Source organism: Sinocyclocheilus rhinocerous, unplaced genomic scaffold (genome assembly GCF_001515625.1).
Source record: "Sinocyclocheilus rhinocerous isolate Xijiao unplaced genomic scaffold, SAMN03320098_v1.1 scaffold1780, whole genome shotgun sequence".
NCBI lineage: Eukaryota > Metazoa > Chordata > Actinopteri > Cypriniformes > Cyprinidae > Sinocyclocheilus > Sinocyclocheilus rhinocerous.
The window spans coordinates 254250-280737 of NW_015664762.1; the positions used below are offsets into that span (position 1 = coordinate 254250).

The following is a 26488-nucleotide window of genomic DNA, read 5'->3' on the forward strand; positions in this document are numbered from 1 at the left end:
GTTGGGGTGGAAAATGATCAAATTAAATTACAACTGCTGTTGGTGAAAGAAACCTTTGGTGAAACATACATGAAACAAAAAATACAATATGAATAAAGAAATTATGCTTATATTAGACCTTTTATATATTTGGTGGCTAATTAAGTTGAACTGAAGTGTTCAGATCTCTTATTATGTAATTATCAGCTTCGAGATGGGACCACTGGTTTTGAAAATGACTAAAACATTAAATAAAGACATACTCCTCTCTTGATAAAGTAAGTAAAATCTTCACACACGCACCTGTCTGCACCTGAGACGTAGTGCTCTTCACTCGCCCACAGCCATGAGCCAGTGAGTAGACAGACACATTATAAATCTGACCACACTGCAGTTCCTGTAGATCACAGGAGGCAGCGGTGGTGTTACAAGAGTAGGAATGACCATTATTAGACTCAGCCACAGCCGTGTAAGACTCCACCCCGTTTGCTTGCACCCACGACACAGACACAACACCACCATTGCTGATGTCGCAATGCAAAGACGTCTGAACATTGCTAGGTGCACATGGAGCTGAAAGAGAGCACGAACAGGAGCCATTAGTGTTGATAATCATACACCTGCATGGTCATTTTGTTTCTTTACAACAGATTAGAATACCCCACGTTCGACTTGAATCAGATACAGGATTTAATCTTGGCTTCTCTGTCATCAGGTGCACAAGAGAATCAGCAGACTCACCTGACTGCAGAAAGAGGTGCATGTTGCTATTGTCACATACTCCATCCAAGGCAGTGACGGTAATGTTATAGCTCTGGCCACAGTGCATGCCAGATAATGTACAACTGTGGTCGAAGCTGGAGCAGTCGATGCGATGTCCATCAGAACCAGTAGCCTGGACTGTGTGACGCTTAATGTTATCACTGAGCTCCCAACTTACAACTGCAGAGTTGGTGTCACAGTTGAGCTGGGCGCTAGCATTCTGTGGCTTACAGGACACTGAAGTGAAATGAAATATGAACAATTATCATAATTAGCAAGATTATTAACTTTAGTACTTGAAACTTAAAAATCAGTACTAACACTAGTAACTGAGAATGTTTCAGTTATTTTAGGAAGCACATTTCTAAAATGAAGAACAGTAAAACATCCTTGTTTTAGAGGGCTGTCATTTAATTGCTATGAATTTAATAAAATATCAATATATGCATTGTTTTATTTTATTGCGCAGTGTCTAGATGTTTGTTGCCTATATTAAGAACAAAAAAAATTTAAACAAAGACATATATGTATCATTGCACTATAATACACTGTTCAAAGGTCAATTTTTTTTTTTGGGGGGGGGGGTAATTAAAGATCTTGTTTTGTTTTGATGATCCATAAAATTAAAATAATCTGGTAATGTAAAAACCAATTGTTCATTGGAAAAAATGACTTTAAAAAAATCAGATTTATTTTTTTTTCAAATAGTTTAATGACATTGAGGACACAACTTAATAAATCAATATAAGTGTATTTTAACAGTAAACTCGGATTATTTTGATCAACCAGATTTGATTTGCAACTGTAGTCTTCACATTCCTTGTGACAACTACATCCTTTCAACGGATTGGATGAAAAGGCTCCACGATTTCAGCAAATGTCTTCGATTAAGCAAGGATGCATTAAATTGATCAAAAGTGACAAAATCTTTTATAATGTTTCATAAAAATGTAATTTCAAATAAATGCAGTTCTTTCAAACTTTCTGTTCCATCAAATAATCAATCATAAGAAAGAACACGGTTTACACATTAGAATGATTTCTGATGGATCATGTGGCACTGAAGTCTGCAGTAATTGCAGTTTTGCCATCACAGGAATAAATTATAAATTAAAATATGTTAAAATCGAAAACAGTTATTTTACATTTTAATAATATTTCACAATATTACTGATTTACTGTATTTTTGATCAAGTAAACGCAAGGCATAAAAGACTTCTTTCTAAAGCATAAAGTAGTACTGACCCCAAAGTGCTGAACTGTATTTATGGTGGATGTTATTTTAATGTTTTTCAGGTACCTGTACTCAGCACAACTGGTTGACTCTGTGCAGTGTTGCATGTCCCGTCAGTGGCGCTGACAGCTAGACTATAGTTCATCCCACAGAGCAGATCTGAGAAGACACATGCTGTTCCGGTGCTGTTGCACACTGAAGTGTAGCCACCACTAGTCTGAGCAACCGCAGCATAGGAAATGGCCCCCACGCTTGGGTCCCAGGATACAGATAGATCTCCAGTTGTACAGTTTACACTGCCCTGCACATGACTAGGTACACACGGCACTGCAAAGAAACAAGGTTGGAGAAAGACTAAATTAGTAATTAGTTTTCTATCTTACATCTGTTGGCATGCTTAATTGTAATTAATCTTTTTTTTTCAAACAGAGATAAAAGTAGAGAGCAGACTATATATAGACTATACCGGTATTTATTCGTAAGATGGAACTTCCTGATGTGTTGCATTGATGGTTGACTGCAATGACGCTGACATCGTACGAGGAGCTGCAATGCAGTGTTTGCAGTCCGCACTGCTGTGCAGTTGTGTTACAGGCAGTCACTGGACCCTCAGGTCCATTGGCAACCACCAGGTAAGACGCCGCCCCATGGCTAATGTTCCACCTTATAGTTATAAAGTTAAACAAACAGTCCAGCTCAGACACCACGTTCTGAGGAACACATGGAACTAGAGGAGAAGAGAACAGGAAAAGCATTTGAGATCTGCGATATGGGTCATTTTCAACAGACTATATAAAGAGTCAAGCCATCAGTGTTTCTGTATTACCTGATGACAGGTAAGCAGGTGAACTCAGTACACTTCTGCATTGCCTGTTAATTGCTCTGACTGTGATCTGGTACTGTTGACCACAGAGCAGCTCTGATAGGAAGCCACTGGTGATGTTGGTACTGAATGCCAGTGGATTCCCATCTCCACTCACTGCTGTCACCTCATATGTCTCAGCTCCAGCACTGGAAGCCCAGCTCAGAGTACCCACCCCTGTGCCACAGTCCAGGATGGGCAGCAAAGCTTGAGGAACACATGGGGCTAAAGAGCCAGAAAACATAGCACAGCATTAAAAACTCCCCTGAGGTTTGTGTTTACATGCATAAACAAGGAAAATGTCAGGGTATTGTGAAAAATTATAACATTAAAAAAATAATAATATTTAAATTGGATTGAACGTGAGTAAATGTGTTTAATAATAATTTTGTCATTTATAATCATTAGAAAGTTCATATTTTTGTCTCATGATGAGGAATATATTCAAATATATTGTCTTGTTTTCCAACACGGTTTGGTGTGCTTTGTTCATGTGACTTTAATTTTGCTTCATGTCATGTCTTTTACTTTAGAAGTTTTATCCTGTGAAGCAAACTTGTTTTTAGAGAATATATCTTGTATATATAAGTATAGTTTGTGTTGTTTAAATTAGCAGTTTTGTTACACTTCTTGTTGGGTTTTATATAGTTATTAAAAGATTGTGCACCCTGTTCAGAACTTATTCAACTTTTCTTAGTCATTTTTATGAAGATTTTTAATCAGCTGATCCCCCTCAAGTTCATACAGCATCCAAATACTTTTTAGTGCACTTACAGCATTCAAATAATTTTACATATATACTACATAGATAAGTGCAAGTGTCAAGTGAACGCCACTTGATTAGATTTTTTTATCTTATGCAATTTGCTATCTAATACACATTCATACATTTGTTTTAGTTTTTTTTTTTATTTAACTATCATGTAAATTATATGTAATGTTAGTTTTAAACTACTCAAATTCATCCTTCAGATGCAAACTGATGGTATATTTATCATTAGAGTGTCTGGTCTTACCCATATGTATGGTGGTGCTGTTGCTGCGTGCACTCGTGCAGCGGCTGTCATTGGCAGTGACCGTAACGTTATAGATTTCACCGCAGTGCAGGTCCTCCCAGGTGCAGCTGGTCCCATTAGTAACACACAGATGTGTGTGTCCATCCTCACCCACTGCTGTGGCAGTGTACATGTTCGCCCCATCGCTTGGGCCCCAGCTGACAGAACCCAACTGGTTGTCACACTCCACATATGTCACCAGATTGAGGGGTGTGCAGGGCGCTGGATCACCACACACATTACAAAGGCAAGTCAATTCATTTCCTACCATACTCCCTCAAATAACAGAGATCAGCATGAATTATTTGCAATAAATTCTCTTATAATAACAGGAAATTACATACTGCCTTTGTGTGTTAAAGGTTGTGGATTTTTGTTTAGTGCACAGCAGGTTTATGTCTAATTTCAGATACATACCTAGTCTGAAAACTGCAGGAGTGCTCAGTTGGCTCTCACAGTAATCGTTATGCGCTTGGACAGTCATATTGTAACTTAGTCCACAGAACAGTGAAACAGACAAGTTAGTAGAAGTAGTGTTGAAGTCTACAATATATCCCAGACTCCCTGTTGCCCCATCGCTTGGGCCCCAGCTGACAGAACCCAACTGGTTGTCACACTCCACATATGTCACCAGATTGAGGGGTGTGCAGGGCGCTGGATCACCACACACATTACAAAGGCAAGTCAATTCATTTCCTACCATACTCCCTCAAATAACAGATCAGCATGAATTATTTGCAATAAATTCTCTTATAATAACAGGAAATTACATACTGCCTTTGTGTGTTAAAGGTTGTGGATTTTTGTTTAGTGCACAGCAGGTTTATGTCTAATTTCAGATACATACCTAGTCTGAAAACTGCAGGAGTGCTCAGTTGGCTCTCACAGTAATCGTTATGCGCTTGGACAGTCATATTGTAACTTAGTCCACAGAACAGTGAAACAGACAAGTTAGTAGAAGTAGTGTTGAAGTCTACAATATATCCCAGACTCCCTGTTGCCATCACAGTGTAGAATGACGCCCCTTTGGCTTTTGACCAGTTGAGCGCTGCCGTCTCACTGTCACATGAAACATGAGCAGTCAGGTTCTCTGGTTTGCAAGGATCTGGAGAAGTGCAGGGGGATTGTTACATTGTAGCATTGTAAAAAGTTATTTAAATAAATAAAATATTAGTTGTAAAAAATAAAGATATTAACAATAAAAGTAAATATACAAACATTATTGTTATTTTTAATATTATTTTACTTTTAATAATAACAATAATAATTAATTAAAATATTAATTATAAAAATATTTTTATTAAAAGTAAAAAAAATATTAACAATAGAAAATAAATATACAAATGTATTATAATTTGTAATAAAAATACTGGGTAATAAGGCACAGAGTGAGAAAGGGTGTGGCTAAAATATTAACAATAAAATACAAAAATAAATATATAAACATTATTATATCTGTAATACTATATTATAATTATTAATAACAATAATTCAATACATAAAATGTTAATTATAAAAATAAAAATATATACAACCATTATTAATATTTTAATATCTGTAATGATCTGTTGTAATAATAATAATTATTTGTATATGTTATTATTAATAATAACAATAATAGTAACAATAATAATAAATTAATTATAAAAACAAAATATTAACAAATTAAATAAATATACATAAAAACATATTTTTAATAAATTGTTATTAAAATACATGATTATGATTAATAATAATAATACTCATTTTCTGATTAAAGACCCAAGATGAGATATCAGAATTTTTTTTACTCTGCATAATGATGTACCTGTAGTGAGGTATACAGGTGCACTGGCGTCGCTTTGGCAGTGGCCTCTGTGGGCGGTGACAGTGAAAGTGTAGGTCTCACCACAGCCCAGAGTAGAGAAGGAACAAACAGAGTTGGTGGAGTTACAGAGCTGGTATCTTCCTTCTGCACTGACGGCTCGGGCGATGTAGTAATCAGCTCCTTCTCTCACTTCCCAAGACATCACAGATATTTTGTTACCGCACAGTTTATTGACTTCCGGCTGCAGTGGTGCACAGGGTCCTGCAGGGTGGTCACAGAAAGGTTGTACCCTAATTAGTGTGCTTCAACTTTTAACCCCTTCCACACATAATGCTTTGTAAACTCACTGGACTGAAACGTGACATTGGTGGTGGAGGTCATTTGGCACTGCTGGTTTGTAGTGGCGAAGGTGAGGTTAAATTGCTGATCACACTGCAGGGAGGAGATGTTACAGTGGTTCTGACTGGTTGAGCAGGAGACTGTTTCACCTTCTGACCCCAAAGCGGTCACAGAGTAATTCTCCGCCCCAGCAATGGAACTCCAGGACACTAGAACTGAATCTGTAGCACAGTCCACCACAGCAGACACACTGGTGGACAGACATGGTGCTGAAAAATACAGAAGAAGCATATTTATGATGGCTGCTTCAGAATCCTTTAGAAATTATTTAAATATGTGCAATTTATGTGCAAAATATTTAAATAAATGTGCAATGAATCGTGCAAAATAAGACCAGAAACATGGTCAGTTCTGGTTTAACGTAGACTTCGGCCTTTGGTACTAGAGGAATTTGCTGTGACTGGAAAAATATTTTTGTACAGTTACAATATTGTTTGTTTTATTAGTTTTTTACAGACCTGATGTCATGTTGACCCCTATGCTGTCAGAGCTGTTGAACACCTCACCGATGGCACGGACTCTGACATAGTACACTGTTCCACAGGTGAGATCAAATAAACTGCAGTATGTATGATTTGTCTGACAGGAAGTGGAATGACCATTTCTGCCTTCCAGGAATGCAACGTATCCCACTGCCAACTGGCTGGGCTCCCAGGAAACAGTAGCACTGTGGGTGGCGCAGTTTAGGCTAGCTTTGACATTCTGAGGAGGACAGGGTTCTGGAATGACATGAAGTAAATGACACTGATTCAAGACGAACATCATGCAGGTTTGGAATGACATGAGGGTGAGTAAATAATGACAGAATGTTCATTTTGTGTGAATATTCCTTTAAAATCAGTGGTCACATGACTGACCTGTCTTGATAGGATCAGAGGTCACAGTGTCACTGCAGACACTGTTGTGAGCCGTCACACTGACGTTGTAGATCTCACCACAACCCAGGTCTGGGAAGGTGCAGCTCGTGTTAGAGGTCTCACAGGTCACCGTCAGGCCCTCGAGGGTCACAGCCTCTGCTGTGAAGTTGGCACCACCTTTAGTGACATCCCAGGAGAGCAGAGCGGTGGAAGGACTGTACTGCGCTGTCAGATGCTGAGGAACACACGGACCTGCAATGGTATGAAAACTATTTAATTTTAAGAATTTATGTACAAGATACATATTTTATCCAAAAAAAGTGTAAAATAATGTATCATGTTCCTTAGATAAAATCTAGAAAGAAAAAATATATATATAGTAAAATGGTTGAATGGAGCAGTCTATTTCAGTCAAGCAGAAGTTGGCAAAACTAAATCACAGAACCAATTTGACAGTCTCAGCTGAGAACAAGCAAATCAGGCTTACTAAACCTCACCTGTGATCAAGGAGCCGGTCATCTGTGCACTGGCATTGCACGTATATCCCAAATTCTGTACGTTCACCGTATACTCATTGCCACACTGCAGGTTGCTCAGCTCACAGTGTGTGATGGAGCTGTTGGAGGTACAGCTAGCCCTGTTGTTCACCGGTGCCAAGGCAGAGACAGCATATCCCTGAGCACCTGCACCATACTGCCATGACACAGTGGCTGTACCCAGCTGACAATCCAACACTGCCCTGATGAAGCTGGCTGCACAGGGAACTATGGGTAAAAGCAGGAGAGACACTGAGAATGACAATATTTAATTGGAGCCCAATGTTCTTCAGTGGAAACATGGTGAACAGAGATATTGGCTGTGGTCTGAAAAGCATGCTACCATACTACTCTTGCTATTCATTCACTATGTAGTTTTTATACATACACGACTGTTGAAAAGTTTGGGGTCGGAAAGATTTCTTAATGTATTTAAAAGAAGTCTCATGCTCACCAAGGAAGAATTTATTTGATCAGAAATAAAATAAAAGTAAAAACAGCAATACTGTGAAATAGTATTACAATTGTTTTATTCTTGTGATGACAAAGTTGATTTTTCAGCTATCATTACTCCAGGCTTCAGTGTCATATGATTCTTCAGAAAGAAACATTTATTTAATGTATTAATTATATTTATTAATTTCTTTAAAAATTCTTACTGACCCCAAACTTTTGAACAGAAGTGAAAATTAAAAACAAATGTGCAGGGAATACTACAGACCATAGTAGTCTGGGTGCTGAATCCCACAATGCAAAGCACTCGACTTTGTCCAGACAAACTCAACTCATTTGAATGATTTGCAAAGACTTTTTTTTTTTTTTAGATTTTATGCAAATTTAACTACAAGATTATATTAATTTACATGACTTTTCCAGGTCTAGAAATCTCAGCTTTTTAATTGGACTACCTCATAAATCCAGGACTGTAAGACCCATTGTTCTTCAAAGAAAAACAGTTTTGTGATGGGTGAATTAAAATAAGGTATTTTGTGTATTTTTGTTAGGCATTTTAGCTTATTTTATAGTTTTTTTTATATTTAAATAATCAATTTAAATAATCTTTTTGAAGTTTGCTGAGGCCCCCCCCCAGGCCCCCTGGTTGAAAACCGCTGTGTTAATGTTGTGACAAACCAAACCAACATCAAAGAACTAGTGGCAATGAAAGCTGGCTGTGTTGTCACCTCACATTGTGTGCATCTGGGCCAAAAAGTTGCGCTTGAACACACCGCAAAGGCTGCAGCCAACAGCCAGCTATCATGTAAATTCTGCACCTGAGTGAAAGGAAATGACTGTCTATACCAGGTAGTTTGTTTTTGTCATTTGACCATTGTTTAAAAGGTGTGTCAAGGCCTTTAGACCATTTTATACCAGCAACATACCGGTTACCAGCATATACAATACCAATTTAATGTGGTCCGGGTGGTTTTTGAAAGATGGTGACGGGTTGGCCAGTTTGTACCAGCTATTGACTAGCTAAAGACCAGCTTTGACCCTTAAAGGGATATTCACTCAAAAATGAAAATTTCCCCTTGATTTACTCACCCTCAAACCATTCTAGGTGTATGTGATTTTTTTCTTTCAGACGAATTCAACCTGAGTTATATTTTTAAAAAAGTCCTGGCTCTTTCAAGCTTTTTATGATGGGATGGATGCACTTTATTTTGCTTCAAAATCTTGACCATCATTCACTGCCATTATAAAGGGTAATGTAGTTTTTCACCACAAATTCCACGATAATTTTAAAATTAAGTTGAATTAATGCGATCAGATGGGTTCAACAAAAGCATATACAATCGATTAACAACCTCAGAGCTCACAACAGGTCTGTCTTTAAAGTATTATCAGTTATTGTTAAAAATCTATTTCCCTATGGAGAAAAGTGAATGGAGTTTTTACTTCCGCAACCTGACTGTTGCGCTCTATAGAGAGTGAAGAGTGCAGAAGGTGTGGAGGACAGAGAGTGTAAGAGTATTGCTCTGAGGAATGAAAAGGAGAAATAGGTGTCAAGAAAGACAGGTGGGTGTACTGAAAGCATAAAGTGGAGATGAAAGAAAAGAAGGGGATGAAAGCACTACTAGGATGAAAGGAAGGGATAGAGAGATGAAGAAGAAAGAGTTCCTGGATAAACCTTGAAGACGCTAAGATTTCTGGGGTGATCTAGGTTCATTCTCATGGTTGTGGTTTGTTGTGTAATGTGCTTATCAGTGTTTCCCAATGCAAATGTTGTAGAGCATACATAATACAGAATCTCTTTCCAAGATCATGATCAATTTAATGCATCCTTTTTGAATAAAATTATTAATTTCTTTAAAAAAAATCATACTGACCCCAAACTTTTGAACAGTAGTGTATCATGAAAATGTTTAAAAATATGCAGGGCATACTACAGACCATAGTAGTCTGGGTGCTGAATCCCACAATGCAAAGCACTCGACTTTGTCCAGACAAACTCAACTCATTTGAATGATTTGCAAAGACTTTTTTTTTTTTTTAGATTTTATGCAAAATTAACCTATTTATTTTCACCTGAATGCCACTCATGGAATTAAACCTGCCCTGCAAAGTAATCAGGTCATGTGACAAGAAAGTCAAATGTAAAAATGTTGCATAATCTGTTTTACATACTATTTGTTAAAAATAGTAAGATATATACAGTATATACTGCACATTATGCAGTGAACAGTGAACATAGCAATTCATTTAGCAGAAAGACTCTATGGGAACAAGAGTGAGTATAGAGTATATAGACAAGTATATGCATGTATGTGTTTCCGTACCTGAGTTAGTGTTCACAGTAGCACTGGGAGGGCTGCTGCACAGATCATCTGACGCCGTCACATTGACATGGTACAGCTGACCACACCTGAGCCCCGTCACATTACACTGTGAGCCCGTAGACTGGCAGGTGGTGGACAGTCCATTGCTGTCCTGCAAGGTGGCCGTGTAATACTGTCCTCCTGCACCAGGTGTCCATGATACCACTAAAGCATTTGTGACACAATCCACGGTGGGCAGGACATTACTTGGGGTGCAGGGCACTAGAACACAAGAAGCAAGGTAAAACTTGAGTGTTAATTAATTCAGTGCCTTTCTTTTACAGTTTTTAAATGAAAAAGACATTCTTCAGCTTTAAAAAGAATCATGATATGATTATTATTTATTTAAAATATTTTATTATTTTAAAGGAATATTAAGAGTCCTGTCCGATTGAATGCTAGGTAAGTTCAGTACTATATGTTTTGTGGCATTTTTACAAAAAAAAAAAAACAATGTGGTAATGGAGCTTAAGTTGTATTTAACATGCAGTATTCTTTTTAAACAACATTTCAAATGCTGCATATTTTAATATATTATAAAATGTAACTTGTGATGAAAAGCTGAATTTTCAGCACCTTTACTCCAGTCACATGATCCTTTGGAAATCATTCTAATATGCTGATTAGGTGCTCATGAAACATTTCGTATTATTCTTATTATTATCAGTGTTGAAAACAGTTGTGCTGCTTAATAATTTTGTGGAGTATTTATTTAAAACAGAGATTTTTGGTAACATTATATATCTCTTTACTGTCACTTTAATGTCTGTCAATTTAATTCTGCCTTGCTCAATAAAAGTATTTCTGTCATGACAACTCTCAGAGGGATTGGCATAGTAATGTACATGACAATGTTAATGTATTTGGTCTTGGCGGAATAGATCTGCTACGCTGCTGCTGCTGCTGCTGCGGCAGAGCAAGTACCGAGACTTGCTACTGCCAATACATCCATGTGAGCATCTTGCTATGTTGCTGCTACAGCTTACACTGGCCGACACATTTTGTGGTACACAAGGACCTGGGTAAATTATAGAAAACAAAATGAGTACATAGTAGACTTATTATTTTAAAGCAGGGGTCTCCAAACTTGGTCCTGGAGGGCCGATGTCCTGCAGAGTTTAGCTCCAACTAGCCTCAAGACACCTGCCTGGAAGTTTCTAGTATGCCTACTAAGACATTAATTAGCTGTTTCAGGTGTGTTTAATTAGGGTTGGAGCTAGTGCTGCATTCATGCCATGTCGTAATTACTATGATTTCGAGATGACAACACGTGACGTTCTACTTGGAGCTGTTCACACCCTTGGGCTCGGAACTATCGCACTATCAATGCCTAAACATAGCACCTAATGAATCTGAGGTGGTACAAGTTGTAGCTCTCAGAAAACTCCCAGTTCACAAGTTGTAATTACGAGTTCTGCGAGGACGTGAACGCTTTTTACAAGTTGGTATCTCATAATCATGGTAATTACGATATGGCGTGAATGCACCTTAAACTCTGCAGGACACCGGCCCTCCAGGACCGAGTTTGAAAAACAAAATGAGTACATGGTTGACTTATTATTGTATTATTTATTATTTTATTTAATTATAGAATAATATTATATATATATATGGGCTTAAGTTGTATTTAACATGCAGTATTCTTTTTAAACAACATTTCAAATGCTGCATATTTTAATATATTATAAAATGTAACTTGTGATGAAAAGCTGAATTTTCAGCACCTTTACTCCAGTCACATGATCCTTTGGAAATCATTCTAATATGCTGATTAGGTGCTCATGAAACATTTCGTATTATTCTTATTATTATCAGTGTTGAAAACAGTTGTGCTGCTTAATAATTTTGTGGAGTATTTATTTAAAACAGAGATTTTTGGTAACATTATATATCTCTTTACTGTCACTTTAATGTCTGTCAATTTAATTCTGCCTTGCTCAATAAAAGTATTTCTGTCATGACAACTCTCAGAGGGATTGGCATAGTAATGTACATGACAATGTTAATGTATTTGGTCTTGGCGGAATAGATCTGCTACGCTGCTGCTGCTGCTGCTGCGGCAGAGGACGTGAACGCTTTTTACAAGTTGGTATCTCATAATCATGGTAATTACGATATGGCGTGAATGCACCTTAAACTCTGCAGGACACCGGCCCTCCAGGACCGAGTTTGAAAAACAAAATGAGTACATGGTTGACTTATTATTGTATTATTTATTATTTTATTTAATTATAGAATAATATTATATATATATACATCCACAACATGCTGCTGTGAGCATGTAAGAAATATTGCTGCTGCAAATATATAATACATGAAATAACCCCCATAGAGCATACATGAATCACCTCGTAGCAGATCTATACAGGTGGAGCTGGGGAAGGTGGGGGGTTTCTGAAGCAAGCTGCACTACTACGGCAAGCACTAGTCATATATTTGAATATTGAGCAGCGAGCTCATTGGCTACTGATACAGGAGAGAACCAATCAGCTGAGCCATGTGATAATGATGTCATTAGGTCAGATTGAGTTAGATCTATCGGACTGTGCCATCTAGAGTTTCATGCCAGAACTCTGTATTAATTTCTATGACCCCAAACCTTTTAAGGATAATGTATACCATATTTCAATATAACAGTTTCTCTTACCTGTTATGACAGGTGATCCAGTCCCTTCAGAGCTGTTGCAGGAACGTCCCTCTGCCACTACCTTAACTGTGCATGTTTGTCCGCATGCCATGTTAGTGATGTCACATCCTGTTTCATTGGTCCTGCAGATGTACCTCTGTCCATTAGAGCATTCCATTGCCATCATAAAGGACAGAGCTCCATTGCCACTGGACCAGGACACACTTGCTGTGTTGCTGTCACAGTTCATTATGGACTGGATATTCAGTGGAGGGCATGGGGCTGAAGAGAAGAGAAAATAATGGCATTTAAAGGTGAAGGTTACGTATGTCATTTCTGCACCAGTAGAGGCACCAATTACATTTTTTTTAAATAACTATATTTTATTCAGTTAAAAAAAAAATCTGAACATCAGTATGTTCGGAAAAGCCTACGCTTTCAAATTTTATCAAGAAATACAAACAATAAATGATGCTCTTTTGATGCTCTATCACAGGGGTCCTCAACTCTGGACCTTGAGATCCACTTTCCTGCAGAGTTTAGCTCCAACCCTAATCAAACACACCTGAACAAGCTAATCAAGGTCTTCAGGATTGCTACAAAGTTGCAGGTAGGTGTATTTGATCCAGGTTGGAGCTAATCTCCTTCAGGAAACTGGATCTCGAGGTCCAGAGTTGAGGACCCCTGCTCTGTCATGTGGTGTGACAGATCTTTGTAGCCACCTCTGTTCATGCGTCAAGTTTGAAAGCAATCATGTCTTCCTCTTTACATCAAGTTATAGGCATGAATTAAACAAGAATGATAATCGGAAAGTATGTTGAAAAAAATTGTACAACTTACTAAAATGGACCAGTGTTTCAAACTGCAAAAAGACGTCAATAAATCAGCTTGCAAACATCATAACATAACGTTATCTTAGGAAAGTCATTCAGTGTCTATAGCTTGTTAGTTTGCTAGAAAAAACTCTAGAGAAGCATTGTGTGAAATATGTGTACTATATATATTATATATTCATTGTATTTTACCTATTAGTGATGGCATAATTACTTTGACAGATTTATTCAAGACAATTTATGTTCATTTAAATGTTTATATTTCAACAAGGAATCTGAGTAGAAACATAATTATGCCTTCAGAAAATTTTATATAAAAACTCTTTATATAAAAATGTTTGTTTTCAACTCAGTTTTTATTTGAGTGTTGATTATTATATCTGAAAATAAATAGCAACTGAATTTAATAGTTTTAAGCTTTAATATTTTAGTAATGTACCAAGTGAGAGTGTTCCCTGTATAGTTTACAGCTTTATTTGAGAGATTTATTTTCCTTAAGAAAAATAGCATGTACCTGAAGTATTTCAAAATGAACTGATATCAAAGAAGCATCTGAATCAAACTGAATTGAGAGCATGTGAATCAGAATCTAATTGCGAAATCTGTGTTAATGCTCAGGCCTACAGTCAAGTAGAAATGTCTGCTAGCAACAATCAGTGATTTAGTGAAAAGGGCTTGAGACATTTGTTTAAATTATTTCTTTATGATTTACTACAGTTTCTGTCTAAAGAATCTGTCTTTTCTTCTTTACAGTGTCTTCAAATGTCTGGACAAACTAGGCTTTGTTACCTGTCTCCCTCTGCAGTGTGTTACTAGCAGCACTGGTGCACTGGCCTTGCGTTGTATTCACACTGAACGTATACGTCTGTCCACACTGCAGTCCGTCCACCACACATGAACCATTGTTGAAGACACCACATCCCAGCTGTTCACCCTGAGAGCTCACTGCGCTGACCGATAATGCATCTAGACTCAATCCTGACCAGTTCACCACAGCGGACCTTGAGCTACAGTTCAGAGCCACGTCGTTCAGAACTGGCACACATGGAGCTGAAAGTCAGGGTAAAGAAAGGTGAAAGGAAACAGATTATTAAATATGAGTTTGAAAAAAATCTTGACTTTAAGGACTATCATTATAGTAATATTATTTTTAATACAATTCCTGATTCCTAACCTGTAATGAAGGAGTACTCCTTGCTGGATTTGCTAGTACAGTTGTTTTGGGTAGCAGTGACAGTGACATTGTATTGGCTGCCACATTGCAGGTGGGCAAGAGTGCAGTTGAAGTTTGTCGTGCTACACTCCACACCACTAGAGGGCCCCAATGGGCCAATTGCTGTTGCCGTGTAATGAACCCCTGAAATGCCCAAGGAGCTCCACGACACTAAGACCATGTTAGTAGAGCAGTCCAAAACAGCAGTGACAAAAGTAGGTGGACAGGGTGCTAAAGAAGAAACAGAAACACATATGCTGAGACTATTATTCTGCATGTCTCCAGTACTAAGCATTTAAGTCTTAAAGTCAACATAAAACTGTATTTGCAAACCGTTTACTTCAGTTTTGTGACATATACTTAAGTTTAAAAAGTGTAGAGCATGACTTTGATTTGGGGAACAAGGGCTGCAACCACCATGAATATTGAGGGTACAACGTCCCCTCCAAAAATCAGATATGGCCAAAGTGTTCCTCACAATATTTGATATTTCTTGATGCTGCTCTGGTGCACTCCATTATGCACTGTTCTTTTGTCAAATGTTGCTGTTTTAAATTGAAAATATCTCCTTTACGTGATTCATGTAAATCGTAATTAAATGTGATGAGACAAGAAAGATTAATGCAGCCGTTTTCAGCATATTAGAGATACAATTGAGAGTGATTGTGTGCATATTTATTTAGAACGGAAGCTTTCAGCTTTGTCCAAATGCTACTGTACCTGCCGTGACCTGACTGGTCACACTGGCGTTGGAGCTACAGCCGCTGGCTTCTGCAACCACAGTGATATTGTACGTCTGCCCACAGCCAATTGCAGGGATTATGCAGGACGTGGAGGTGGAGTTACACACCAGAGTCTTGTCAGTGGATTTTGCTTGCGCATAGTAGATCTGCGCCCCTTTACTCGACTGCCAGCTAATTTGAACATCACCTGTTCGACAGTCTAAGAGCTGACTGACCACAGACTGAGGAGCACAGGGTGCTGGGAGACAAAGGTAAACAAAGTATTACTTTAGCGTGTTTAATTCCAGGTTAAAAACAAAGCATTCTCAACAGAATCTGTGGTGTGCTGTCAAATACAAAATGTGAAGTACTGTCATCAAAGCACTTAACACGAGTTATTCAGTAAAAGTGTTTTTTTTTTCTCCAAATTTCAAATACTTAGAAAATACTTACCAGTACTGATGCGACGCACTTCACTACGTTGCCCAGTGCAGTCCACACTCATAGCTGTGACTGACACATTGTACGCCTGACCACACACCAGGCCGCTGATGTCACAGGAAGTGCTGCTGGAGTTGCAGGTTAGCGTTTGTCCATTATCATCTACTGCTGTTGCTGTATAGTATGAAACAAGGCCACTAGATGCTGCCCAGGAAACAGATGCAGTGTCCGACCCACAGGATAATGACACATTGACTTGAGTGGGAACACATGGAGCTGGAAAGGAAAAGATTCATGCACAAAATCAGAAGATTTTAGCACCATAGATCATTTGATGCCAGTAGAATCACCAAATTAGGTTTTAATCTTATTTCACTTTGTATTATTATTTAATGTTATACCCGTGTCTAGAGTGACCAAGGTTTTAGAAGAGGTTGAACAGGTCCGGCCGTATCCTGTAACACTGATGTTATAGTGCTGACCACACGGCAGTGAGCTGATGTTGCAGGAGGAGCCGTTGCTGAAGCAGCTGTGCTTTTGTGGGTCCTGGAAAGACTGCAGTGTTGCATTGAAACTTAATGAACCATTGCCTGGTGTCCAAGAAATGAGTGCTGAGTTGGTGCGGCAGTCCAGACTGGCTTGAATGCCAGTGTTGTGGCATGGTGCTGGATCATGACAAAAATGTTAACACATCAAACTGAAGTATATGTTTTTACATTTACTGAATGGTGCTTGCTATGAAAAAAACTGCTAAGGTATTGCTGTATGGTTGCTAGGCTGTTCTGGGTGGTTGCTTGAAAGTTTCTTAATAGTTCAGAAAAAACTGAAGCCGGACTGTTGTTTCAATCCCTAATTATCACTAATGAGCTGAGTTCAAGTACCTGAGACGAGAGTGAAAGGCTGGCTAGCCGGGCCCATGCAGACACCATTCATGCCCATGACTGTGATGGAATATTCCTGGCCACACTGCAGGTTTGGGATATCACAGTGTGTGACAGTGTTGTTGCAGGACGTCTTGTACCCTTGGCTGCTTTCCGCCTTTACCAAGTACCAAGTGGCACCAAGTGCACTGTGCCAGGTGATGGAAGCAATGTTGGATGTACAGTTTAGAGCGGCAGCAACATTGGTGGGAATGCAGGGAGCTAGAGAAGAGGAAGTTATATGAAAAAATAGGTTATATATAAAAAGTGTACATATACAGTACTGTTCAAAAGTTTGTTAGTTTTTTTTTTTTTAGGTTTTTTGAAAGACGTTTCGTATGCTCACCAAGGCTGCATTTACTTTAACTAAAACCTTAATATTATGACATATTATTAAAATTTTAAATAACTGTTTTCTATTTGAATATATTTTTAAAATGTAATTTATTCCTGTGATGTCCAAGCAGAATTTTCAGCAGCCATTATTCCAGTCTTCAGTGTCACATGATCCTTGAGAAATCATTCTAATATGCTGATTTGGTGAGCAAGAAAAAATCCTTATCAATTTTCAAAACAGTTGTTCTGCTCAATATTTTTGCAGAAACCATGATACAAATATTTTCAGGATTTTCTTTTTTTGATGAACAGAAAATCAAAAGATAATTTATTTGAAAATTAAATATTTTGTAACATTATGTCTTTACTGTCACTTTTTATCAAATTAATGTGTTCTTACCGAATAAAATAATTTCTTTAAAAAAAAAAAAATCTTATAAAAAACAAAAATTCTTACTGACCCTAAACCTTTGAATGGTAGTGTATTGTTTTTTCATTTGAAATACATGTGGACCCTAAAAAAATGTGGACACTTAAGTTACGTTTAAAAATGAATGAATGTCAATGAATTAAATAGCATAAGTGTTTTGTGGTTTAGCGGGTCATATTCATAGTTAATGTGATGAACTACACCTGTGGTTACTCAGGATATATATGTAGATATATACATAATTGGGTAAAATAAACCAGCAAATGCCACTTGTTTCTTTCTAATGCACTGAAAATCATACATATAATGTATTTAAAGGCCAAATTATTTGTGCACATTGTTATGAATCACATATATCAGCAAAAGTTAACATGAGCTGTCACCTGTTACCACCACAGCTTTAGGTTGAGAGCTGCTGTTGCAGGTGGTGTCATCAGCTTGGACAGTCACATTTAGTCTCATCCCACACGGCAAAGAGGTCAGCTGACAGGAAGTTCCTATAGAGTATTTATCCTTTTTTTTTTTTTTACTTTTTTTATCTAGGCCTTTTTATTCATCTTTTATTTTTACCTTATTTGTTATTTTACACTTAAAATATTTTACCTTTTATTTATACCATTTTATTTTTATTTTGTATTATTTATTATTTAACATTTTAAATATCTGGCATCTTTTATTCATCCCCTTTTATTTTTTGTTTTACATAATTTTTAATTTTACATTTTAGATGTTCGGTCTCTGTTATTCCTCATTTTAATGTTTTGTTTTTTTTATTAGTTTTTTTTTTTTTTTTTACACAATTTGTATTTTACATTTTAAAGGGGAGGTCTAATGCTATTTCATGCATTCTGACTTATTTACACTGTTAAAGAGTTGGATTCCGCAACCATTACTCCAGTCTTCAGTGTCACATGATTCTTCAGAAAGGAACATTTATTTAATGTATTAATTATATTTATAAATTTCTTTAAAAAAAATCATACTGACCCCAAACTTTTGAACAGTAGTGTATCATGAAAATGTTTAAAAATATGCAGGGCATACTACAGACCATAGTAGTCTGGGTGCTGAATCCCACAATGCAAAGCACTCGACTTTGTCCAGACAAACTCAACTCATTTGTTTGATTTGCAAAGACATTTTATGCAAAATGAACCTATTTATTTTCACCTGAATGCCACTCACTGAATTAAACCTGCACTGCAAAGTAATCAGGTCGTGTGACAAGAAAGTTGCATTGTTTAAAACTTGTAAAAATGTTGCATAATCTGTTTTACATACTATTTCTTAAAAATAGTAAGCAGTATACAGTATATACTGCACATTATGCAGTGAACAGTGAACATAGCAATTCATTTAGCAGAAAGTCTCTATGGGAACAAGTGTGAGTATAGAGTATATAGACAAGTATATGCATGTATGTGTTTCCGTACCTGAGTTAGTGTTCACAGTAGCACTGGGAGGGCTGCTGCACAGATCATCTGACGCCGTCACATTGACATGGTACAGCTGACCACACCTGAGCCCCGTCACATTACACTGTGAGCCCGTAGACTGGCAGGTGGTGGACAGTCCATTGCTGTCCTGCAAGGTGGCCGTGTAATACTGTCCTCCTGCACCAGGTGTCCATGATACCACTAAAGCATTTGTGACACAATCCACGGTGGGCAGGACATTACTTGGGGTGCAGGGCACTAGAACACAAGAAGCAAGGTAAAACTTGAGTGTTAATTAATTCAGTGCCTTTCTTTTACAGTTTTTAAATGAAAAAGACATTCTTCAGCTTTAAAAAGAATCATGATATGAAATAAGAAACAAACCTGCTTGAACTTGAACAGGCGCACTGTTCCCACTGCTGCAGTTGCTGCCTTTTGCCTTCACTGTGATCGTGTAAGACTCTCCGCAGGTCAAAGTTGACAGGTCACAGGAAGTGGATGGTGATGTGCAGTTAGCTGAAAGGCCATTAGCACTGCTGGCTGTCACTGTGTAAAGCTCCGCCCCTTGGCTGCTCCCCCAGGTTACACTTGCTATGTTGCTGCTACAGCTTACACTGGCCGACACATTTTGTGGTACACAAGGACCTGGGTAAATTATAGAAAACAAAATGAGCACATTGTAGACTTATTATTTTAAAGCAATATTCAGAGTTATAGAAAACAAAATGAGTACATGGTTGACTTATTATTTTAAAGGCATATTCAAAGTCCTGTCCGCTTGATTGCTAGGTAAGTTTAATAGTGTGTGTTTTGTGTCATTTTTACAAAAAAAAAAAAAAACCGTGGTAATGGAGCTTAAGTTGTATTTAACATGCAATATTCTTTTTAAGCAACATTTCAAATTTCAAATGCTGCATATTTTAATATATTATAAAATTATATAAGTAATTATTATAACTTATTCTTGTGATGAAAAGCTGAATTTTCAGCACCTTTACTCCAGTCACATGATCCTGTGGAAATCATTCTAATATGCTGATTTGGTGCTCATGAAACATTTCGTATTATTCTTATTATTATCAGTGTTGAAAACAGTTGTGCTGCTGTGGAAATTACGTTCAAAATAGTATTTATTTAAAATAGAAATTTTTGGTAACATTATAAATGTCTTTACTGTCACTTTAATGTCTGTCAATTCATCCTTGCTCAATAAAAGTATTAAAAACTTTTGAACGCTAATATTCACCATATTTCAATATAACAGTTTCTCTTACCTGTTATGACAGGTGATCCAGTCCCTTCAGAGCTGTTGCAGGAACGTCCCTCTGCCACTACCTTAACTGTGCATGTTTGTCCGCATGCCATGTTAGTGATGTCACATCCTGTTTCATTGGTCCTGCAGATGTGCGTCTGTCCATTAGAGCATTCCATTGCCATAATAAAGGACAGAGCTCCATTGCCCCTGGACCAGGACACACTTGTTGTGTTGCTGTCACAGTTCATTATGGACTGGATATTCAGTGGAGGGCATGGGGCTGAAGAGTAGAGAAAATAATGGTATTTAGAGGTGAAGGTTACGCATGTCATTTCCGCACCAGTAGAGGCAACAGTTACATTTTCAAAAATAACTAGATTTTATTCAGTTTTTTTAAAAAAACACACAAAAGTAATCTGAACATGAGTAGTGCTATGGTGTTGCTATATGGCTTCTAGAATGGAAGCTTTCAGCTTTGTCCAAATGCTACTGTACCTGCCGTGACCTGACTGGTCACACTGGCGTTGGAGCTACAGCCGCTGGCTTCTGCAACCACAGTGATATTGTACGTCTGCCCACAGCCAATTGCAGGGATTATGCAGGACGTGGAGGTGGAGTTACACACCAGAGTCTTGTCAGTGGATTTTGCTTGCGCATAGTAGATCTGCGCCCCTTTACTCGACTGCCAGCTAATTTGAACATCACCTGTTCGACAGTCTAAGAGCTGACTGACCACAGACTGAGGAGCACAGGGTGCTGGGAGACAAAGGTAAACAAAGTATTACTTTAGCGTGTTTAATTCCAGGTTAAAAACAAAGCATTCTCAACAGAATCTGTGGTGTGCTGTCAAATACAAAATGTGAAGTACTGTCATCAAAGCACTTAACACGAGTTATTCAGTAAAAGTGTTTTTTTTTTCTCCAAATTTCAAATACTTAGAAAATACTTACCAGTACTGATGCGACGCACTTCACTACGTTGCCCAGTGCAGTCCACACTCATAGCTGTGACTGACACATTGTACGCCTGACCACACACCAGGCCGCTGATGTCACAGGAAGTGCTGCTGGAGTTGCAGGTTAGCGTTTGTCCATTATCATCTACTGCTGTTGCTGTATAGTATGAAACAAGGCCACTAGATGCTGCCCAGGAAACAGATGCAGTGGCCGACCCACAGGATAATGACACATTGACTTGAGTGGGAACACATGGAGCTGGAAAGGAAAAGATTCATGCACAAAATCAGAAGATTTTAGCACCATAGATCATTTGATGCCAGTAGAATCACCAAATTAGGTTTTAATCTAATTGCACTTTGTGTTATTATTTAATGTTATACCCGTGTCTAGAGTGACCAAGGTTTTAGAAGAGGTTGAACAGGTCCGGCCGTATCCTGTAACACTGATGTTATAGTGCTGACCACACGGCAGTGAGCTGATGTTGCAGGAGGAGCTGTTGCTGAAGCAGCTGTGCTTTTGGGGGTCCTGGAAAGACTGCAGTGTTGCATTGAAACTTAATGAACCATTGCCTGGTGTCCAAGAAATGAGTGCTGAGTTGGTGCGGCAGTCCAGACTGGCTTGAATGCCAGTGTTGTGGCATGGTGCTGGATCATGACAAAAATGTTAACAGTGTGTATATGTGTATAAAAACAAGTATATGTTTTTACATTTACTGAATGGTGCTTGACATGAAAAAACTGCTAAGGTATTGCTGTATGGTTGATAGGGTGTTCTGGGTGGTTGCTAGAAAGTTTCTTAATAGTTTAGAAAAAAGCCGGTTTGTTGTTCCAATCCCTAATTATCACTAATGAGCTGAGTTCAAGTACCTGAGACGAGAGTGAAAGGCTGGCTAGCCGGGCCCATGCAGACACCATTCATGCCCATGACTGTGATGGAATATTCCTGGCCACACTGCAGGTTTGGGATATCACAGTGTGTGACAGTGTTGTTGCAGGACGTCTTGTACCCTTGGCTGCTTTCCACCTTTACCAAGTACCAAGTGGCACCAAGTGCACTGTGCCAGGTGATGGAAGCAATGTTGGATGTACAGTGTAGAGCGGCAGCAACATTGGTGGGAATGCAGGGAGCTAGAGAAGAGGACGTTATATGAAAAAATAGGTTATATATAAAAAGTGTACATATACAGTACTGTTCAAAAGTTTTTTGAAAGACGTTTCGTATGCTCACCAAGGCTGCATTTATTTTAACTAAAACCCTTAATATTATGACATATTATTACAATTTTAAATAACTGTTTTCTATTTGAATATATTTTTAAAATGTAATTTATTCCTGTGATGTCAAAGCATAATTTTCAGCAGCCATTATTCCAGTCTTCAGTGTCACATGATCCTTCAGAAATCATTCTAATATGCTGATTTGGTGCGCAAGGAAACATTCTTATCAATTTTCAAAACAGTTGTTCTGCTCAAATTTTTGCAGAAACCATGATACATTTTTTCAAGTTTTTTTTTTTGATGATGATGATGAACAGAAAATTCAAAAGATCATTTATTTGAAATTTAAATCTTTTGTAACATCATAAATGTCTTTACAGTAATGTGTTCTTACTGAATAAAATAATTAATTTATTTCCAAAAAACAAAACAATATGATCTTATATATATATATAAAAAAAAAAACTAAACCTTTGAATGGTAGTGTGTTGTTTTTTTTATTTCTTTGTTTGTTTGAAATACATGTGGACCCTAAAAAAATGTGGACACTTAAGCTACGTTTAAAAATGAATGAACGTCATTGAATTAAATGACATAAGTGTTTTGTGGTTTAGCGGGTCATATTCATAGTTAATGTGATGAACAGCTGTGGTTACTTAGTATATATTTATAGATACATAATTGGATAAAACAAACAAGCAAATGCCACTTTTCTGTCTAATGCATTGAAAATCATACATATAATGTATTTAAGGGCCAAATTATTTGTGCACATTGTTATGAATCACATATATCAGCAAAAGTTAACATGAGCTGTCACCTGTTACCACCACAGCTTTAGGTTGAGAGCTGCTGTTGCAGGTGGTGTCATCAGCTTGGACAGTCACATTTAGTCTCATCCCACACGGCAGAGAGGTCAGCTGACAGGAAGTTCCTATAGAGTGACAAGAAGCTAAGCGTTGCTGCTGCCCGTCTGTTGCCATTGCTGTGTACCCATTAGCTCCTGCGCTGGCAGCCCATGTCACGTTGGCCGTGTTGGTGTCACACTGGAGCACAGTTGTGATGTTTTGAGGGTCACAGGGAGCTAAAGGAGATACGCAGTCAGTTTCAAAGATCTGTTATTACTGTGTAAACATGCATGCATTCTCACATGACTGTTACCTGACTGTATCTGAATGGGTGTGGATGGCAGACTCCTGCATTGACCATCATTCCTTGTGACTGTGACGTTGTAGTTCATTCCACAGAGCAGGTCTGCGAATGTGCAGTTGTTAGAGCTGGTGCTGCAATTAACTGTGGGTCCATGTTCATCCTGCAGTATAAAAGTATGTCCTTTTCCTTCATACTTTTTTTTTTTGTTTATTTAACTTTTTAAATATCTGGCTACTTTTATTCATCCCATTTTATTTTTTTATTTTAATTATTTGTTATATTACATTTTAAATATCTGGCCTCTTTTATTTATCCTGTTTTATTTTACTTTTTTAACTTTTTTTTATTTGACATTATTCACTATTTTACACTTTAAATATTTTACCTTTTATTCATACCATTTAATTTTTATTTTATATTATTTATTATTTTACATTTTAAATATCTGGCATCTTTTATTCATCACCTTTTATTTTTTGTTTTTACATAATTTGTAATTTTACATTTTAGATGTCCGGTCTCTTTCATTCCTCATTTGAATGTTTTTTAATTATTATTATTGATAAATTTTTTTTTTACCCGTCTGCAGGGTGACATGATGACTCTCAGCACTGTTGCATTGCAGGTTAGTTGCCTTGACATTCACATCATACGTCTCGCCGCATCTCAGGTTTGGGAATGTGCACTCTGTCGCCATGGCAGCGCATGTGTGAATTGTACCATCTACGTGCTTTGCCGATCCAATGTAGATGATGGCACCGTTGGCATTGTTCCATGTGAGAGAGGCAGATTCTGAACTACAAGTCTTCACAGCGGACACGTTCTGAGGTATGCAGGGAACTACGGTGGGAGATATAGTGTATAGTATCACCATCTAAAACCATGCCACAGTACTTTTTTTGTAAGTTCATATTCATATGCCAATGTATTTACATTGCAATTGGTATTACCACAGTACCCAGAATCACTCACCTGTCTCTGCCACCTCTCCCAGCACAGGATCAGTAGTACATTCACCATTTGTGGCAACAATCCACACGCTCAGGCTCTCTCCGCATTCCAGATCTGTTAGCGTGCAGCTTGTGTTTGCAGACGTACAGTTGTAGAAATCTTTACGATTACCGCGGGCCTCCACAATGTAGGTCTCGGCTCCTGTGGCCTCATCCCAAGTAATGACGGCACTGCTGATGCTATCACAGTTTGCTATTGTGTAGATGTTCTGCGGTAAACATGGGGCTACATGGGTAAGGAGACAGAGGGGGCCAAAATGAATAATTATATGTAAAACAAGTAACAGTGTTGATGTTGCAATTTGCAAAGTGTCATAATCCAGCTCAATTCAGTTCTAATTTTTTTCTCTCATCCAACAGTGTTAGTGCTGTTAATTCGATAATATAACTGAATATGAATTGTCTTTTAAATGTATTTTAAACTCCAAAACAAACACAAACAGAAACAGCTGCAAAATTATGTGTCTCTCATTTTAGTGATTGTGAAGTACCAATAGCACCAGTATCCATTTTACAAGTTATAGCAGTATAACAATGTCATATCATGGAAAATTAAATATTTATCCATTTGTACCAAAATGGCTGACTCACCCGTTTTGATCACCACACCGTCTGTGTATCCACTGTTGCAGTCTAGTCCTCCGGAGTAGATGGATCTGACATAGAAGCTGTAGGTTTGACCACAGACAGTGTCGGTGAAATAACAGGAGGTGTCCACAGTGAGGCATTCAGTTACCAGTTGGTCCGAGTCCACAGCTATGGCGAAGTAATAAGCCGTGTTGTTGGTGGAATCCCACGAGAACAAGATGACGTTAGTGGAACACTCACGGTACAGCTCTAGTGCTTTGGGTGGGCAGGGTGCTGTTTGTTTGAGAGATGGGGGAGAGAAATGAATTTGCTGGTGAAATATACAATTCCTTTTTGGTTTAAAGGGACAGTTCACCCAGAAATGAAAATCCTCATCATTTACTTACGGTCATGTTGTTCAAAACCTGTATGACTTACTTTCTCGAACACAAAAGAAGATAATTTCAAGAATAACTGCTGTTTTTGTCCATACAATGAAAGTAAATGGGATCCAAAAAAGATAGTCATACAGGTTGACATGAGGGTGAGTAATGATGACAGAATTTTAATTTCTGGGTGCACTATCCCTTTAAGAGAGACACTGAGAGTAGATAAAAATACAAGCTGAGAAAGATAACCTTAGAGAAGGCAGGCAGATTTACTAACTTAAGGGCTAAGACTGATGCAGGACTCTGCCACCTCATACCGCATGACCTTTCATAAAACCTCTTCCTCAATAGACCATAGAGTTCATTTAAAGGGGTCATATGATGCGATTTCAATTTTTCCTTTCTCTTTGGAGTGTTACAAGCTCTTGGTGCATAAAGAAGATCTGTAAAGTTGCAAAGACTAAAGTCTCAAATCCAAAGAGATATTCTTGATAAAAGTTAAGAGTTAACCACGCCTACCTAAAATGGCTCGTTCTAACACGCGAAACTACTTTGTTTGGTCTTCCAAAAAAGGACTAGAAATCAGTGGTTATGTTGTATTTACAACACTGTTCCAGAACAGTTTAACCCAAATATTCAGATGTGTCCAGCGCATTTTATGGAGGACTGTTTCCT

The 26488-nt window shown here is 37.8% G+C and overlaps 1 protein-coding gene across 1 annotated transcript in view; it reads right to left on the minus strand.

The window, feature by feature from the left end:
- LOC107730427 (fibronectin-like) overlaps positions 1 to 23995 on the minus strand; it is a 31809-nt gene extending 7814 nt beyond the window's left edge. Inside the window, exons 1-27 of the mRNA XM_016541272.1 lie at positions 23857 to 23995; positions 23516 to 23779; positions 22345 to 22605; positions 21859 to 22122; positions 21470 to 21733; positions 21015 to 21275; positions 20539 to 20799; positions 19649 to 19909; positions 19262 to 19522; positions 18212 to 18325; positions 17024 to 17284; positions 16544 to 16807; positions 16155 to 16418; positions 15700 to 15960; positions 14941 to 15210; positions 14556 to 14816; positions 12955 to 13215; positions 11254 to 11325; positions 10269 to 10529; positions 7453 to 7719; positions 6956 to 7207; positions 6557 to 6817; positions 6047 to 6307; positions 2442 to 2702; positions 2042 to 2302; positions 721 to 978; positions 283 to 552 (exon numbers count right to left, since the gene is read on the minus strand). Coding sequence (XP_016396758.1) covers positions 283 to 552; positions 721 to 978; positions 2042 to 2302; positions 2442 to 2702; positions 6047 to 6307; positions 6557 to 6817; positions 6956 to 7207; positions 7453 to 7719; positions 10269 to 10529; positions 11254 to 11325; positions 12955 to 13215; positions 14556 to 14816; positions 14941 to 15210; positions 15700 to 15960; positions 16155 to 16418; positions 16544 to 16807; positions 17024 to 17284; positions 18212 to 18325; positions 19262 to 19522; positions 19649 to 19909; positions 20539 to 20799; positions 21015 to 21275; positions 21470 to 21733; positions 21859 to 22122; positions 22345 to 22605; positions 23516 to 23779; positions 23857 to 23935 — 6556 coding nt within the window. The 5' untranslated portion in view covers positions 23936 to 23995. The remainder of the gene's footprint in view (positions 1 to 282; positions 553 to 720; positions 979 to 2041; positions 2303 to 2441; positions 2703 to 6046; positions 6308 to 6556; positions 6818 to 6955; positions 7208 to 7452; positions 7720 to 10268; positions 10530 to 11253; positions 11326 to 12954; positions 13216 to 14555; positions 14817 to 14940; positions 15211 to 15699; positions 15961 to 16154; positions 16419 to 16543; positions 16808 to 17023; positions 17285 to 18211; positions 18326 to 19261; positions 19523 to 19648; positions 19910 to 20538; positions 20800 to 21014; positions 21276 to 21469; positions 21734 to 21858; positions 22123 to 22344; positions 22606 to 23515; positions 23780 to 23856) is intronic.
- Between the last annotated feature and the right edge of the window lie 2493 nt (positions 23996 to 26488).